Source organism: Carettochelys insculpta, chromosome 1, assembly GCF_033958435.1.
Source record: "Carettochelys insculpta isolate YL-2023 chromosome 1, ASM3395843v1, whole genome shotgun sequence".
In the NCBI taxonomy this organism is placed as follows: Eukaryota; Metazoa; Chordata; order Testudines; family Carettochelyidae; genus Carettochelys; species Carettochelys insculpta.
Window position 1 is genome coordinate 260156587 of NC_134137.1, and position 18493 is coordinate 260175079.

The window sequence follows — 18493 nt, forward strand, 5'->3', positions numbered from 1 at the left end:
GGAGCAGTGGGTGGCGCAGCAGGTGAAGCAGCAGGGCGGGCACTTCGGTGGCCGGCGCGGCCTGGGGGGCCAGGGAGTCCGCGATGCGGTTGAGGGTCCGCATGTAGGCCCCCCATGCCTCCTGGCGCCAGGCCAGTGCCCGCTCCTGGAGGTGGAGGTGGCGTTCCTCCACCCGCAGCCGCTGCTCGGCAACCTCCAGCTGCCGACGGTGCAGTGCCAGCAGCTGGGGGTCCGTCACCGGTGGGTGGTGGTGCTGCATCCGCCATCTTCCCCGCCGTGGGGCCGGTCATTGCTCTGTCGAGGGGCTGGCCTGGATTGATGGCCCCGGAGGGCTTTCCAGGACCACTGATGCCTCGCCGGTGCTTTCCGGTCCTTCCGATGGTGCAGCTGCGGAACACAGGAGGGGGGGGAAGAAGAGTGGAGACAGCCGTTAGTGTGGGCCCCGAGCTGTGGCCCTTGTCCCCCCACCCCTCTGCTCCAGGTTCCCCATCCCCGTCCCCGGGAGATGCTGCTGTGATGGGGTTCAGGGGTCCCCCTGCACTGCACCCCGTCTGCTGGCAGGAGTGACTCTCACTCACTCAGCAGGTACGACAGGAGGTTTATTAGGCAACAGATGCCCAGTTTCTCCCAGAAGCGACAGTACAGCAGTCAGAGACGGTCCTTCCAACCCGTCCTGGGGAGAAGACCCTGAGGGGTGCCCCTCTGGGGTGTAGCTTTCCCCCTCCTCAGGCTGGCTGCCTTCCAGCTCTCCCTTCCCCTAGCCTCTAACTGCCGCCCCCGATTCAAACCCAGCTCGGCTCCTCCCTCCTCTTTGTTCAGGGCAGAGGTGTAACCTGCCAGTTGTAGCCCCAGGGTCATCCTTAGCCACTGGGAGCTATTCAGCTTGTTTCTCATATCTAGCCTGAGTCTCGCATTTGCACTCCCCCCACTCCATCACATGCTGCTGCTGCTGCTGCTGCTGCTGCTGCTGCTGGATGTCCCACCCCCTCCCTCCGGGGGACCCTAGAGGTTCTCCTCCCCCCAGCCCCGGGGATGGGGCATGGCACTGTCGTGCTGGGGGGGGAGGGCAGGGGCTGATGCACTCCTGTGAGGGACATGCCACTGCTGTCCCTGGGGCCATGGTCATCTGGGCATGTGGAGGGCCCTGGCCATATCTATTACCCCCTCCCCTCAACCCCGGGGGTGTGCACCGGGGGGGTACATACCTGACGGTCCACTCCCACGGTCGGGGGACACCCGGGGGGCGGACGCCCAGCTGGAGCTCCTGGATGGGAGGATGATGTGCAGGCCGGCGTCACTGGAGGAGGAGTCCCTCTCCTCCTCCTCCTCCTCCTCCTCCGGTGCCCCGGGGGTGGGCTCCTGGGGGGCGGCCCCCAGGGCGCTGGGCTTGCCTCCGGGGCGGACTCCGCCTCTGGGGCCTGCTGGGGCTCCTCGGCCGAGGTATCAAGAGTGGCCGGAGGGGAAGAGGTGTGCCGGGGGCCCAGGATGTCCCTGAGTTCCCTGTAAAAGGGGCAGGTGACGGGGGCGGCCCCAGATCGGCCGGCTGCATCCCGGGCCCGGGCGTAACCCTGCCGCAGCTCCTTCACTTTACTGCATACATGATCCGGAGTGCGGGCAGGGTGACCCCAGGCGGCCAGGCCCTCGGCCAGCCGAGCGAACGCATCCGCGTTCTGCCTCTTGCTCCCCATTACCTGGAGCACCTCCTCCTCGCTCCAGAGCCCCAGCAGGTCCCGAAGCTCGGTCTCCGTCCAGGATGGGCCCCGCTGCCGCTTCCCCGCCTGGCTGCTGGGCTGTGAGCCCTGGCTCCCCTTGGGGGGGTGCCCTGGGGGGGCTGCCGGACGGCCATCGCGTTGGGTGGGGGTGTGGGTGGCTGCAGAGGAGCGTGCAGGCTAGCCGCGTGTTACTGCTGCTGCCTGCATGCTCTCTCAGCTTCCTGCACAGGAAGGGAGGGGGCGGGGAGCTTTAAGGGGCCGCTCCATGCGGCCACCATTGAGCTCAGGGGCTGGAGAGAGCGTCTCTCAACCCCTCAGCTGATGGCCGCCATGGAGGACCCCGCAATTTCGATGTTGCGGGACGCGCAACGACTACACGTTCCCTACTTCGACGTTGAACGTCGAAGTAGGGCGCTATTCCCATCCCCTCATGCAGTTGGCGGCTTCGACGTCTCGCCGCCTAACATCGATGTTAACTTTGAAATAGCACCCAACACGTGTAGCCGTGACGGGCGCTATTTCGAAGTTGGTGCTGCTACTTCAAAGTAGCGTGCACGTGTAGACGCGGCTTATAGGGGCTCTTTGGCATACTTGGCTTAATCTAATTCTTGACTCCCTCACCCCCCGCCGCCCCTCTGCTATCTGATTTGCTCACCTTGATAATTTTTTTTTCTAAATTTGTCAACTTTGATTACTGGTTTGGTTCTCTATGCCTTATATATTGAGTCTGGTCTGGTCTGGCTATGGTCTGAAGAGGTGAGTCTGTCCCACGAAAGCTCATCACCTAATAAATTATTTTGTTAGTCTTTAAAGTGCTACTTGACTGCTTTTTGGTTTAAATAGTGTTAATATCATTGACCCCCAGTGCCTCAGCAGGTGGGCCTGAGGCCTACGCTGCTGAACATGCTTTGTAGATTTTTACTCCATTTTCCCCTGTACGTTTCTAGAGACTCATTGCATTTTCACGGATTTTTTTGCCTACATTTTGCACACTTTTCAATATATGTAAAAAGCCACTAGCTTGTGCTTCTTTATTAGACCTTTTTTACAATATGACAATAACTGAGCCAAAACTTGGCCTGGCAAAGGGAATTTTTATCAGTTTATTTTTTTCATTTCTTTGCTTCTTGCTCTATCTCAATTCCCATCCTTCCCCTGTCTTTAAAACTAAAACAAAAATTCAACTGAGGAAATAAAATGCAGAATGTTTCCATAAATAGAAAGGGAAGGTTTAATAGTTAAAAATCAAAAGGCCAGGAGAGAAACAAGTTAAGATTTGCAACGGCTACATGAATTCAACTGTTTCACACAAGTAATATTTTACATTCCTGTGTTTAGGCCTCAGTTCAGGTCAGTATTTAAGCTTAAGTCTATCCCTATTCAGTAAAGTACTTAAGCAACATATCTCTGTCCACTGACTTCAGCATTTCTTATCCAAAGGCTTAAAGTTAAGTATGTGATCAAATGTTTCCTGAATAAGAATGTTTTATTGAACTGAAAGGCTAATCCCAAAATATGTTTAGTGTATTACTGTTTCTGCAATTAAGAATGTATCATAAAATAAACATAATGTGCAGCAAGTTAATGTTGTGGTTGCATTTTTTGGAATTTTAACTGTGGAAACTTAACATTGATGTAATGCAGGTGCATTACCTTTAATATTGTGTTTACCTGGAAATTCTGCAAAATACTCTGAAACTTGCTAACGGTGCAAAATCAATCAAGAAATAATAATTGAGCTTGACTTCTTTCTGGGACTCATTACTACAAAAAGGAAACTTAATAAAATAAAAAGGGTTGCAATATTTTCACAGGCTAGTAACAAAGCACTGAAAACTGCAGAGGTCTTCTAAACAAAGGATGTTTCTGTGACAGGAATTATGGGCACAGCCTGGCATATTATACATCAGGTACATTGTGATCTTTATGCACCACTATACAGTAGATTTGACTGTATATGTAATTGCAAACCCACTTTCAAATATCCCCTTCCTACACTAGCTCAAGGATGCCACAGACAGAACAGAATCCTTCTGGATAAAGCAAGGATATCAGTGATTTGCAGAGAAGGAGCTCTTCTAGTGGAGCACGAACAGACCAGAGATGAAGGGAAAATCATCAGCCAAGAAATTTTCTTTTTTCAGCAATTTCACATAAACAAGAAGAAAAAATTCTCATTTTGTCTACTGCACTTGTATTAGCAATTTTTGTATCCAGCAACAGCTGTTCTTCTTTCACCAGTATACACTTTTCCAAAAAAAAAAAAAAAGTTTTCTTTAACTGTAACTGTTCTCAGGAAATCTTCACACACATCAGAAATGGATGTCTAGAAGAACAGACACGTCCCTTTTTGGATCCCTTGGGTGGAGATTGACGAGACATGTCCCACAGAATGAAGGAGCACTCAATTTTTTTCTTATATTATTCACTGATATCCCCAGGAGCAAAAAGAAGAGGTAAATCAAATGTGAGGTCTACACTATTTTTCCTGTGACCTTTTGAACCTGTGTATAACTGAGATTAGATAGGCAGTTATAGTAACCTTAGCTTTCATGCAGAGTGTTACACTGTTAATCACATTTGGGATTGGAAAAAGAAATTTCACAGTACACTAGCAGAGCTAATGCTTGTTAACGCTCACTTTTACTGAGTGAGGTTTGTGCATTGTTAAGATTGGTGGTCATGCCAATATTTTCCTGTGTTTTGATGGTCTTTCAGATCTTCATTCTCAATATATTCCACACAGAGAGAAGGCACCAGGCAGTAGTGCAGCCATATGCAATAAAGAGACACAGAGACAAGCTGGTGCTATTGAATAACAAAGTGTATTTTAAGAGCACCCCTCTTCATATTCTTCCTCAAATGAGTCAGTTCCTACTTCCTCGTAGTCCTTCTCCAGTGCAGCCAAGTCCTCTCGGGCCTCTGCAAACTCCCCTTCCTCCATGCCTTCGCCAACATACCAGTGCACAAATGCCCTCTTGGCGTACATCAGATCAAACTTGTGGTCCAGCCTGGCCCAGGCCTCAGCAATGGCTGTAGTGTTGCTTAGCATGCAGACAGCACGTTGCACCTGAGCCAGGTCCCCCCCAGGAACTACAGTAGGAGGCTGGTAATTGATGCCAACCTGGAAATAAGATGAGAGAGAGAGAAAAGAGGGATCAAATGAAACAAAAAAAATAAAATAAACAAGATGAAAAAAAACTGAGTAATCTCATAGGAGATTGGAGAAAATGGGAGATGGAAATCTCAAACTACATTATTGAAATTACCCTATTGGCAAACATCATCCATGCTGCCTTTTTCTGGGCTACCCCATTCTCAGCTGCAGTCCATGAGAACAAGGGAGAGCAGTCAAAAATGGAGGCAGGACCCCAAATGAAGGAGTTCAACCGAATGCCATTATAATCATCAGTATTACTTTTTCTCCCTTTTAATGCACACCAGTATCTTGCTTGCCTTTTTTAAGGCTTCTTATTGAGCTCACACCTGTTCCATGTGAACAAATACAGTAAGCTTTTTCCAATGGCTACACATGAGGAAAAGCTGTTTGTTTGTTTTTTTCATAATTGCTATTGTCAACAACCTCTGGAAACCAGGCCAGCCAGTGTTGCTGTTTAGCCATCAGGGGGAGCATAAGCACTCATTTGATCACTGATGAAACTGGAGGCTATAAAAAAAAACACTGGTAAATGAAATACCAGTGCTACACTTTCTGATTTTTTTTTTTAAACTTTCACATAAACATTAATAGTTCAGAGGAACAGTCTCACTTGGTGCTAAGCAGTTTAACTCTCACAGAATTGATTCTGAGGATGACTGCTTAAGAAGCTGTGTAGGTAGGACATGCAAATAAGACATGTGAAGTAGGCTTGTCCATTCTCTAAAGGAGTGGCGGAGAGTAATACACACACAAACACTCTTGTAAACATTCCCTTGTCTCACAAATGGCAAATGTTCAAGAGCTGAAATCACAGTTTGAGCTGCACTACTTGGCAATGTCCCTTTTAATATACAGGGCCAGTGTGTCTTTGTCTCTCTCACCTTGAAGCCTGTTGGACACCAGTCTACAAATTGGATAGTTCTCTTGGTCTTGATGGCAGCAATAGCAACGTTGACATCTTTGGGGACCACATCCCCACGGTACAGCATGCAGCAGGCCATGTATTTTCCATGACGGGGGTCACATTTCACCATCTGGTTGTTGGGTTCAAAGCAGGAACTGGTGATTTCCGCCACTGACAGCTGCTCGTGATAGGCTCTCTCAGAGGAGATGATGGGTGCATATGTCACCAGTGGGAAGTGGATGCGAGGATAGGGCACCAGGTTCGTCTGAAACTCCGTCAGATCCACGTTGAGGGCACCATCGAAACGCAGAGAGGCTGTGATTGATGAGACTATCTGGCTGATGAGACGGTTAAGGTTGGTGTAAGTGGGGCGCTCAATGTCCAAGTTGCGGCGGCAGATGTCATAGATGGCCTCGTTGTCCACCATGAAGGCACAGTCTGAATGCTCCAGGGTGGTGTGAGTGGTCAGGATGGAGTTGTAGGGCTCCACTACAGCAGTGGAGACTTGAGGGGCTGGGTAGATGGCAAACTCCAGTTTGGACTTCTTGCCATAATCCAGGGAGAGGCGTTCCATCAATAAGGATGTAAAGCCAGAGCCAGTGCCCCCACCAAAGCTGTGGAAAATCAGGAATCCCTGTAGTCCAGAACAGGCATCGGTCTGAAAAGCCAATCAGATAACAAAGGGAATCAGTCAAATCTCTGAGACTTCCTTGCGTGCATCCTGAGACTGGAGCTGGAACATCTATATCCAAAACACAGCACAGCAATCAGCAGAGGTCTTCCTTGGAAAATGCTCTCTCCTGTGCTGTCGTTCAACAGCCCCACCCCATGAAATATAAATCTATCTGTGGTGCTTATCTTATTGAGGTTTGTACCACCATTGTCTAGTTTTATTAAAACAGAAAGTAAATAAACATTTAGCTAACTCCTTTCTTATCAAGATATATCAATCCTGGGTTGCTGTTACCAAGATAAAATTGAAGGTTTTGATCCCAAGAACTACATTTTCAGAGCATATAAAGAACTTTTTCCCACTTGGATCAGTAATGGAATTCTCATAGATCTGACCATCTCAGCTCTGAACAAAGTACATGCTCAGGAGCAAAAGGAGCTATTTGTTCCTTTTCCCTCACAACAGCCTCAGGTCCCATTTTAAAGTAGTGGCACTTACCAGCTTACGGATCCGATCAAGCACCAAGTCAATGTTTTCTTTACCAATAGTATAGTGGCCACGGGCATAGTTGTTAGCTGCGTCCTCCTTTCCAGTGATCAGCTGTTCTGGATGGAAAAGCTGCCGGTAAGCGCCAGCTCTCACTTCATCTGTCCAAGAAAGACAGTCTGTTAGAGGCTTGGAGCAGACATACATGTAGATCAGTTCCGTTGAAGACCCCTATATAGCTGCTAACTAACTGTGCTGCATGATGTAAGTCATGGAAGACCTGAGTTTTGGAAACAACCTTGGGTCTTATTCTCTTTCAGGATGCTGGTAGAAAGAGTAGGTCTGGCTTGACAAATGCGACTTGCCTCATTTCTTCATGGACAGAATTTTTAAGCTGAATGGAAGGTTAAGTTGTTAATAGGGGCTCGACAAACACTCCAGTGGAGTCTGGATGTCTGTGCTAGTTAAGATGAGCAACAACGCCTTGATGCTAGAGATATGGACAAGATAAACCTGGAAGGTAAAGATGAGGGTCCTGTACAGCATGCTCTGTACATGTGCTGTTCATGTGGGTCTGATTGCTGAAAAATAACCAATTCAATCCAAAAACGTGTGATTTACTGTACAGCAACTGCAAGGCAATGTATAAATGTATATAAAAGAAGAGGTTGACTATGTCAGTGACTTTTAACCTTTCCAGACCAGTGTACCTCTTTCAGGAGTCTGATTTGTCTTACATACCCCCTAGTTTCACTTCATTTAAAATTATTTACTTTTAAAATCAGATGTAAAAATACAAAATGTCGCAGCAGACTATTACTGAAAAGTTGCTGACTGTCTCATGTTTACCATAATTATAAATATTGTACATATATTTCCGTCTATAGTATACACAGCAGCATAAACAAGTCATTGTCAGTATGAAATTTCAGATTGTACTGGCTTTGCTAGTGCTTTTTATGTTGCCTGTTTGAAAACTAAGTAAATATTTAGATGAGTTAATGTACCCCTAGAAGACCTCTGTGTAGCCCCAGGGGCATGCGTACCCCTCATTGTGAACCAGTAGCTTGTGTAACTTTGGATCTGTAGCAGGCCCCATGCCGCCAACAATGCTTATGTCAGATAAACTTAGCATAGCTTTGCTGTGTGCCAAATAAAGGAATCTGAAAAACGAAATCCAGAGTTAAACTGGATGAAATATTCCCCCAGAACTGGACAAAATATTCTGTAGTAGAAAAGGCCTTGGAGGAAATCCCAACAAAAAGCTAAAGTGTCTCAAAAAGGTGAGGTATTATAGGTTGTGAAAGGGAAAGTAAAGGCTGTTGGTCAATTTAAGGAACTCTTGCCCAACCAGAGGTCAAACCATCAGAAAACAAAAAAAACAAAAAAAAAATCAGTCCAGTAGCACTTTAAAGACTAACAGAATAATTTATTAGGTGACTAGCTTTCGTGGGACAGACCCACTTCTTCAGACCATAGCCATACCAGAACAGATTCAATATTTAAGGCACAGAGAACCAAAAATAGTAATCAAGGTTGACAAATCAGAAAAATATTATCAAGGTGATCAAACCAGAGAGTGGAGGGGCAGAAGGCAGGGGTGTCAAGAATTAGATTAGATCTGTTCTGATATGGCTATGATCTGAAGAAGTGGGTCTGTCCCACGGGAGCTCGTCCCTAATAAATTATTCTGTTAGTCTTTAAAGTGCTACTGGACTGCTTTTCTGTTTTGATAATATATAGACTAGCATGGCTTCTCTCTGTTACTATTCATCAGAAAAGAGGGAGCTTTGCAGACATAAAATGAGGGTCCCCTGCAAAAAAAGGGATGAGAGATTCTCAGGAAACCTACATCTTCATTCTCCTGTCTCTGACCTAAATTGAAGAAAAATATCACAAACAAAATCAGATATTTGGTCCCTTTAAGAAGAGCAGATGCCCAATCAAAGTGAACAGCTGTTTGAGAATGGAACCCCTTTGATCCGGGGTATTATAAGGTAACACCATTTTCAAAGTTTAATCTAGCTGAAATTTCTAGCCTGACTGTCCTGTGGGTGTGTTCTCCTATAATCATGAATGCAATCTGACACTAAAAGTCTTAGGCTGGGATAAAATTAGTCAACCTAGTGGTTAGACCAGGGGTTGGCAACCAAAATAGCAAGGAGAGCCATTTTTTCCAATTCGGTAAAAAACTCAGTAATTCAAGAGCAGCAATGCCTGTGAATACAAGACAGTCCATAATAAATAACATCAAACTATGCTTTTTTGTCACCCCTGTTTCAAGAACAGTGGGCACACAATGATTTGTAATGTGATACATGTTTACTACAGGATGTTCACGAACTTTGTACATATTCTATTTCCTCACACTTCATATGAGTGTTTATACCACTGTCTTCCTGACTTTCACTCATGAACCTTCTCTGTCTCTGGAGGACGCCAGGGGAGTTATCCAACATTTTCAGATCCCACGTCATTTGCTATTTTGATATGCATTGTTAATTTTTGGGCTTTTAGACGTTCACCATTTATTGAAAATAATCAGGAGGGTGGTTGGCTTTTTTGTTGGTTTTTGTTTTTTGTTTTTGTTGTTTTTTAAACTTTGCAATTATAGTAGTGGGAGACATTAAGAAGTCCTTAACCAAAGCCACAGTTTTCATCTCATGACGCATTAGGGACTGGAGAGAAATACAACACTGACATGCATAAGAGGAGGCTCTTTTCCCTTTTCCATTGTTAATTCCATACTGACCTACTACGGTTGGTTCCAAGTCCACCATGACAGCCCGTGGCACGTGCTTTTCTGTGACCGTTTCACTGAAAAATGTGTTAAAGGAGTCATCATTGTTCATTTTGTTGGCCTGGTTCTTGAAGGTGCCATCTGGCTGAATACCATGTTCCAGACAGAAGAGTTCCCAGCAAGCATTGCCAATCTGAACTCCAGCCTGGCCAACATGAATGGAAATGCACTCACGCTGGAAAGAAAGAGAGAGAGAGAGCAAAGGTCAAGAAAACCAAAGCACATCACTCCTCCTCCTCCTTCCTGGATGTTATCAGTGCCTAGTATATTACTATTCAGAGCTCTGAAATTAACCCGCTCCTGACTTGATTTGCATTCCCACATGCACAGGAAGATGTAATATGTGCAAGGGCCCCTAGAACTGGGACTTAGCAATATTCTATGCCTGCAGTAAAAGTTCCAAATTTTATTCACAAATATGAAGATAAGTGTTTTGCCATAGAGCTATGCAAGGAAAAAAATAGCCAAACACAAAGAAAACTGGAATTGTTCAGGCCTGCACAAATGAGATGCATATCCTTATGTACAGGTGTACACATACAGACATAAAAATATGCATGTATAATGCCATATGCTACTTTGCTCCCATCCAGACTATGATAAATTCCCGCTGAGGAGCACGTGCCAGATTTATTTATTTTTATTCCTAGCTGGGACCTGACACAGCAGGGTGGCATTTTCCAATCATATGTAACTCAATAGAGGTGCAATGTCTTCTGATCTCTTAACCCTCTTCTGGCAGACTTAGTCACAGGAATATGAATTTTAAAGGTCCATCGGGGAAAGCACTGCTATTGGATGTAAATTCAAACACAGGTGCATGGAGCAAACACCTCCTGAGCCAGCCCTGATTGCCATGACATGAGACAAGGTGGAAAGCTGTGTTTCTTATAAAAGGAAGCAGTTCCAGATCATTTAGGCCTTCTCAGTGCAGTTGTGTTTTGGAGTAACTCTGTAAACATAGCATGGCCCTTTCATCTTTGTCAGTGATTCAATGTCAAAGTTGTTCAGTTTAACAAGCGAAGGGATATTTTTTCTAACAGGCAGTCTCTGCAAACACATCCTGTGATTTACCAGTCAAGCTGTGTTCTTTCCTTCAAACACGTCTTCTCACACAATGGATTCCCCAAGCTAAATATTCCTTCTGTGACATCAAGGAGATACTATTGTTTTCACAAGCTGAGATCTCTGTTACATTTGCGAAACCCCACTGAAGATTTTTTTCTGAAGAGCACTGCATTTCAGAATTTATCACTATCACTCTCAGTTGAACCCAGATGTGCAAATATAACTGCGCACAAGTAGACTAGAACGTGAGGTCTCTAGAGCTTAGGAGAGGTACTTCTACAGCTTAAGCTAAAGGCCAGCTGTAGAAGACCCTCACTCTTTCTCTGGGAAGTGGTCCAGGTACCACTACATGGGACGGTGAAGCACACGTGTGGGTTACACAAAGGAAGTGACTCTAAAAATTAAATGGTGGGAAAACTTGATTAATGTTCCTTGGTGCTCTCCATGACAAATTTGTTCAATATACATATGAGATGCCAACTCCAAGTTGTAAACTCAGACGCATGTCTGACAATCTTTCACAAGCACCATAATAAGTAATAGCTTCTAGAGGCCAAATCCTGCTGTCAGGAGCACCTGTACAACCATGTTATCTTCCTTGGGGTAGCATAAGTGCTTCCGAGGGTTGATAATGGGATTGCACAGACAATGGGGTAGCTGAAGGTGTAATCTGGAGATAGTTAAGCATCACCGAAGGCATGCCTGGACCTAAAGAACCTTATTTAGTGGTAATGGTGCCTGGTAAAGAGAGACTCCAGCTTGTCTGTCAGATCCCAGTGTGAGTTTAGATGGCTGAGTTGGAGAAACAGCTCTTTCCTTGTAAACTGAGAAAATACTCATTGAATGTAAAGAAACAAAAAGCAGGCTGGGCCATTGACAAGATTATTAGAGTTACTTGCCAGAACCACAGTTAACCCTCTTGTGGCAGGCCCCAGCCTTACCCTTTGCAACCTTTCTGAGGTAAAGCAGCAAACTGCCACAGAGCCACTCTGCTCTCTCCCTCAAGAAGCTACAGGTGAATCAACATTCTAACCCTTTCCGTTTCTTCACCGATTCTCACAGCTGGGAGATTGCTCCAAGAAACTTAGTTTCACGGCTTAATTTATGACTAATTGACACTACAGATCTGCTCGACTCCCCATTATCCAGAGTCTTCAGTCCTTCTGATTTGAAGCCCTGTCCATTTCCTTTGAATATCTCAACTCTGCCTTTGGAGTCAGCCTGCTCTGGTGCCTCCTAATGTTGGAGGTCATCAGTATCAGCCCCTCTCTTCTTCACACCAGCTACAATTTGGAAGTGCTCCAAATGATGCAATGACAAAAATGGCACTGGAAACAGGAGATTCGGAAGCAGGGTTTTCAAAGTAAATGACTTTAAAACAGGTTACTGGTGCTTTAACAGTGGAGAGCATAGTCCTTCCTCAGAGCCCCTAACATTGTAAACTGAGCCTGATAGGACATTTAAATCCTAACCCTGCTCTCCACTCATATTTCAAATTCCTTCTTTAATAGTCTGGGGCTCAGATTTCCTCTTTAACTGTGGATCTGATACGAAGCCCAAGTCAGTGGAAAGACTCCTATTGACTTCAGTAGGCTTTGGATCAGGCCTTCTCAAGCCGCACTGTTCTTTGAGAAAAATCACATCCTGCCGTGTTTGCAAGCATGTGGAGCACAGTCAGATTTACGCCTTAACAGTGCTGAGGTGGAGTTAAAACTCTAGTTACATCTGTACTGTTATTTCTGAGATGTACTGGCTTCAGCAAGGCCAGATGTAGGGTCAGGTCCACCCAAGTGGATGAGGTGCCTGATTAAATGCACATCTATGTGTGGTGGGAGTAGTTTCTAGAGATGTGATTCCCAGCCTTTTCACTATGCAGAACCCCGAGTCACCCCTCCAAAGCATTCACCGACCCCCGTCAATGCCAATTCTAGCCACTAGGTGTACTTCATTAAATGAAAAAGGAAACCACAATATAGATTTTCAAACAACAATTAAAAACCTTACTGGAAGAGATTTAATTTAAAAATAATAGATTGTAACTTTGCAATTTATTTAAAACTTATTTTCTAGTATCATTTTTACTTATCTTTTTTTTTCCACAGACCCCCTGTGATACCCTGCTGGATCCCCAGAGGTCAGTGCACTCCAGATTTGAAACCACCGTTCTAGAGCATAGCTCTGTATTTTTGGAGAATAATACAATTCTCAGGACCAAAATAAATCCCCTTCTAGATGTAGACTGGTATGCAAGATGAAGTGTGGTTTGTGGGTTAATTTGTAAAAGGCCTTGACAGATTTTAACAAATTTACAAGTAATTCCCTGTGATTAAACACCATGTTTATCTCCCATTTTAAAAAAGGAACATTCAGACACCTAAAGCATAGAGGGATGAACATCATCGTGTGGGGTGGTGGGCGCAGTTAATTAAAGCCACTCACAAAATAAGGATTCTATTAAGTATATTTCTAAAATGGCTTCTTCTGAGTTTAGAGGACTCTACAAATGATACACAGCTATCAAATGTCATGGGTTATGTCTACACTACAGAGATCTTTCAAAAGAAGCTCTTCCAAGAGATCTCTTCCAAAAGAGCTTCTTTTGAAAGAGAGCATCCAAACACACAAACACGGATCAAAAGAGTGATCTGCTCTTTCGAAAGACAGCATCCACCCAGCCCCCGCTGTTTCGAAAGAATGGGCCAGGGATGCAAAATAAGACAGTTCTTTCGAAAGAAGGCCCCTGAGGAGTGTCTACACACGTTTTCCTTCGAAAGAAAGTTTCGAAAGGGGGCACTTTTCCTGAAACGGGAAAGGAAGAGTGATTTCGAAAGGAGCACCACATTCTTTTGATTTACTTTCGAAATAATGCTTTTTGTGTGTTGACGCTCCAGGGCCTCTTTCCAAAGAGCCCCCTTCTTTCGAAAAATCTTTCAAAAGATCTTGCTAGTATAGATGCAACCATACTGTTCAATATGAGACCCATGCTATGCTATCACACGCAGAAGCCATTGAATAATTAAGAGGTACAGAACCAAATTAAAATCTTCTTTGAAATTCCACTGATTTAACTGGAGCTCCACCAAAGCTGAATTTGCCTCAGTAGGTTTTTCCCTACTGCTATCTGACACATTCTGAACCTCACATGCTTCCCCTTTAATAAGGTCAATGTTCTATGACACAAGCTATTGATCAGACCCTGGGGAGTGAGAGAGGGGAGGGGAGAAGGTGCGGAGTCTGATGCCATAACTTATGCCACAACTGCACCCTTGAAGTTGCCCTGGACCCATGCTGAAGGAGGAAGGCTCACGTATTTTAAGACCAATACACCCACTTTCTGGACTGCTGAGGGGTACATTTCTATATTTTGAGTCTGGTTGTATTGCCTGTGTGATGGCTGAAGTAATGGACTGTGGGAAAAAAATAGCATATGCCCATATATTGAGAAGATAAATGAAGCCAAAAGTCATCTGTCACAGTTGTTTTCAGGTCATCTGGAGTTCCTGGTCTTTTTGTGTATTTTCAGAGTGAACTTTGCTAGCATGGCTTTTTGTGAGGAAAAGGAATGTTCATCTCTCCTCAGATTCCCTCTTCTTTCACCTGCCCTCCTGCAAAAGTGGGAGATGCACCATAGCAAGGCAAGTTCTAGAGCTTAAGGGTTTCAATCTGTCTCTTAAGGGATGGAGCAGAAATGCCCAGATGCAGCCTTCCCCCATCAGCAAAAGGGGTGCCCTAATGCAAGGTGGGGACCAGAACCACTTGTGGAGGCACAAGGAAGTGCTGACCAAGTCCAGTGGCATCTCTCTCTAGTCTCATCCACACTCTCTCTGCCCAAGCCCCAAATCGAGACAGTGCAGCTGAAAGCAATCTGAATCCTCCACCTTCTTCAAGCTCCACAGCAGGGCAGGTGGTAGATCAACCTGACTATCCCCAACCCCAGAATCCTCCCGTTCCCTTGAGGAGTGTGGAGTTTTCCCAGACCCCCCTTACCATGATGTCGCCAGTGGCGTTTGCTTCCCGTCTCTGCCTTTGATACTGCTCTCTCTGCAGTTGTATCACCCTGAGCACTTAGGTAGGAAGGGGCCTGGGCCATGCACCAAACACTTGCTACTATCCTTCAGTGTCACAGTGCAGTGTAGGGAGTAGGTCACAATCCTCCCACCTCTGCCCTGTTACATCACCAACTCCTTATTAACACACACACAAAATCCATCCTTATCCCATATTCTTTCACTATTAATCCCTATAAACACACTACATCTGTGGGCACCCAGAATCACCCCCTGTATTCCACACCTGCTAACCATTAATACCTACACACACATACACACCATTAAAATCCTACACCACAGTATTCAGTTACAATCCACATTCTGCATGCGCTCACAGATGACTCCTATATGCACACAAGAATCATCCCTAACCTCCAATGCCTGAGAACAAGACAGTGTAAGACAATAAATGAATGGGGAAGGGAGGAGCAGGAAAATAGAGCAAGAAATAGAGAAAGAGAATACATACATTTACCATTTGTTAAATGTGCTGTGTCACGAAGTGGTCTTAGTTGGTGGCCAGTCCTGTCTATGGCTTCCCTTCTGTTCTGGCCCCTATGTGCCTCTCTTCTTATGTTCTGATTTACTCTCTCTCTCCTGGTATTCAGGCATTTGGAACATCAGCAGTGCCATGCAACACAACATGAGGGGGACAGTGCAACTGAGCTTCCCAAACAGAGAGAAATCATGTCTCACTGCACTGTTTATAGCAAAGAAGTGACTGGATGAGCAGGCATACAGATGGTTCCTGGTTGCTTCCAGTTATTGCTTTACAGTCTGCTGTTTCCACTCCAGGCTGAGCTTAGGAAAGAGGACACCTGTCTCAATCAGAGATCAGGTTACAAGCAGTACAACACAGTTAACTCCTTAGGATCTGAAGACTACATTCCCTCCTTTCTGTAAAACTATACTATTTACATTTAGCATGGCATATGAACAATAACAATAATTTTACCACAATAATACCAATCCTGGAACTTTTCCTTGTAGCAAGCCCCATTGCAAACTTTGTCCACATATCTGTTCTGGAGATACTATCACTGGACCTAACAAGGTTACTCACAGAATCACGGGCACATTCTCATGTTCCGCAACTAACATCATATATGCCATCATGTGCCAACAACGCCCACATACTACGTACATAGGACAAACGGTAAACACTCTTCAACAAAGAATAAATGGGCACAAAACAGACATCAGAAAACTCTTAATTCACAAGCCTGTCAGCCGGCTCTTTGATAGAGTGGGCCATTCAGTTAATGACCTGAAAGTCTGTGTTTTGCTGAAAAGGAACTTTAACCACCGCCTGCAGAGAGAAAGTATGGAACTCTCTTTTGTATTCAAATTCGACACATTAACACATGGTTTGAACAGGGAGGGCAATTACCTGGCCCATTATAAGGACTCTCTTATGTGCTTTGCTTTATCTGACTCTTGATTCCCCCCACATACTGCCCCTCTGCTCTTCTGATTTGCCTACCTTGATTACACGTTTTCTGATTTGTCAACCTTGATAACAATTTTTAGTTCTCTATGCCTTAAATATTGAGTCTGTTCTGGTATGGCTATGGTCTGAGGAAGTGGGTCTGTCCCACGGAAGCTCATCACCTAATAAATTATTTTGTTAGTCTTTACAGTGCGACTGGACTGCTTTTTTGTTTTCATTTATATACATAATTCCTTAACTGTAGCTTGATACCATCACCCAATAATGGTTAGTAAAATATTCTGCGTCACTCAGCATTTAACTATATCTTCCTTTAATTCCACTCATACTTTTTTTTCTATTTTTGCTGGGATTTTTGTCTCTTTTGACCAGTTCCCTTTTATTTCTGGTACGTACGGTCTACATTTTGGAACTCCACATAATCCTCCAAGCCTCCTTCCCTGGTTTGACTATGCTCTGGTTCAACAACATTTTTACAAAGGAAGAATTCCATAAGAGATTTTCTTTCTGTCAGCTTTACTAAAGCTGCTTGATTCCCGTGTTTTTCCAGCAAACAGTGAAGCTGGATCTGCTCAAAAGCTAAATATCTCAGAGGGGTAGCTGTGTTAGTCTGTAGCTTCGCAAATAACAAGCAGTCCTGTAGCACCTTAAAGACTAACACATTTATTTGTTAGTCTCAGGGGCTAGCCATGTTAGTTTGTAGCTTCCCAAAAAAACAAGCAGTCTTGTAGCATCTTGAAAACTAATAAGTACATACGTTAGGCTTTCAGGTGCTGCAGGACTGCTAATTTATTAGTTAATGAGATTTTGTGGATAAGTCTCAAAGTGTATCTCAGCCAAGAAAGCTCATTACCTAATAATAAATGTGTTAATCTTTAGGGTGCTACAGAACTGCTTATTATTGGTGTAACTAAATGTTTTTTGTAGTTATCTGTAACTGCCCTCCCCACCACCACCATCCCCCAACCAGGGCTGAAGCAGTTGAACTTTGGATGAGAAGGTTTTTAAGCTTCGAAAAATGAACCATTGTCCTATGGCTACACTATCTAATTATTCCAGAATAACGGCAGTTATTTTATCAGTATCAGAAAGGTAGCTGTGTTCGTCTGTAGCTTCAAGAACCACAATAAGTCTTGTGGCATCTTATAGACTAACAGATATTTTGGATCTTGTTGTTCTCGAAGCAGTTATTTTGAAGTAACTGAGCTGTTGTCTAGACTATGCACGCGCTATTTTGAAACAATGTCATAATAGCAGGTGCATTAGTCCAAAATTGGTAACCATCAAAATGAGAGGAATAATACCTATTTCAAAACTGCCATTTCCAAGTAGGTGCTATTGAGACATGGAATAGGGCTGTTTTGAAATAAGCCTTAATAGGCTCTAAGGCACTATTTCAAAATGACACTATGGACCTGGAAATGCTATTTCAAAATGCATTTTGTGTGTGTTTAGATTATTTCAAAACAAGATATTTTATAAGAGCTGTTTCAAAATATCTTATTTCGAAATAGGGCTTTAGTGTAGCCATAGCCTTGGAGACCCACTAATTTTCCCTGCAGTAAGTTAGCAAATCAAGAGCCCGTGCTGTGCTATGAAACCCTACCAGACTATTTTAGGTGTATCTTCTGTGAGCAAGATGTATAAAATGCTGGATTCTGGAACTGATCCTTTGTCTCTGATCTGTTCGGATGATGTCAGAGGTGCAAGACAGAGGCCTTCCAAAGCCCTTTGGGCAACCCTAAGGCTAGGGCTACACTGTAGTCCTAGCTTGAAATAAGTTACACAATTTGCATTGTGCAAATTGTGTAACTTATTTTGAGACACTTTATTTCAAGCCTGGCACCCGCTACACTGCCCTGGGGTTCTAAATAAATGCTTATTTTGAACTTCCTGGTAACCCTCATACGAAGATGGTTACCATGAATGAAACACTGTTCTCTAAATCAGCCTTGTTCAGCTGTGTGGTTTCTATTTCAGAATACAACTGTATCTCAAAATAGAAACAATAGTGTAGCCTTAGCCTAAGAGATTTAAGGAGAACTAAGCAGAAACCTCTCTCTGCTATCATTCTGCACTTGTAAACTTTGACTCACATATTATGTGTATTGCCCACTTTAATCTCACAGTAACTCCCATTTCTTTTCCTTAGCTAATAACTCTTAAATTTACTAAGGGATTGTCTGCACTA

The 18493-nt window shown here is 44.3% G+C and overlaps 2 protein-coding genes across 4 annotated transcripts; both read right to left on the reverse strand.

Moving 5' to 3' along the window:
• Window positions 1–234: 234 nt before the first annotated feature.
• On the reverse strand, window positions 235–1877 carry LOC142019050 (putative uncharacterized protein MGC34800). The gene is made up of 2 exons (XM_075005406.1): window positions 1206–1877; window positions 235–387 (listed from the first exon to the last, which is right to left on the reverse strand). Exons 1-2 carry the CDS (start codon window positions 1686–1688, stop codon window positions 235–237), a joined length of 636 nt encoding a protein of 211 aa, XP_074861507.1. The 5' UTR covers window positions 1689–1877.
• A 1042-nt stretch (window positions 1878–2919) lies between these two features.
• Window positions 2920–15625, reverse strand: LOC142019034 (tubulin alpha-8 chain). Of its 3 annotated transcripts, none has more exons than XM_075005384.1 (5): window positions 15328–15625; window positions 9688–9910; window positions 6948–7096; window positions 5754–6434; window positions 2920–4836 (listed from the first exon to the last, which is right to left on the reverse strand). In XM_075005384.1, the coding sequence occupies exons 1-5, from the start codon at window positions 15328–15330 to the stop codon at window positions 4543–4545; spliced, it is 1350 nt and encodes a 449-aa protein (XP_074861485.1). In that variant the 5' UTR covers window positions 15331–15625; the 3' UTR covers window positions 2920–4542. The 3 variants fall into 3 exon arrangements, with proteins under 3 accessions (XP_074861485.1, XP_074861476.1, XP_074861493.1); XM_075005375.1 differs by having other exon boundaries at window positions 15322–15625; XM_075005392.1 differs by lacking the exon at window positions 15328–15625 and adding an exon at window positions 14791–14914.
• Window positions 15626–18493: the final 2868 nt, after the last annotated feature.

Bases quoted from the DNA above. Each gene is read 5' to 3' on its own strand.
- LOC142019050 (XM_075005406.1), bottom strand. From the start codon at position 1,688: ATGGGGAGCAAGAGGCAGAACGCGGATGCGTTCGCTCGGCTGGCCGAG. The intron at 388-1,205 runs GTATGTACCCCC...TGTGTTCCGCAG, and splicing joins CCGTGGGAGTGGACCGTCAG to CTGCACCATCGGAAGGACCG.
- LOC142019034 (XM_075005375.1), bottom strand. The intron at 7,097-9,687 runs GTCAGTATGGAA...TTTCTTGGACAG, and splicing joins CTTGGAACCAACCGTAGTAG to ATGAAGTGAGAGCTGGCGCT. The intron at 4,837-5,753 runs GTGAGAGAGACA...TCTTATTTCCAG, and splicing joins GGTGTCCAACAGGCTTCAAG to GTTGGCATCAATTACCAGCC.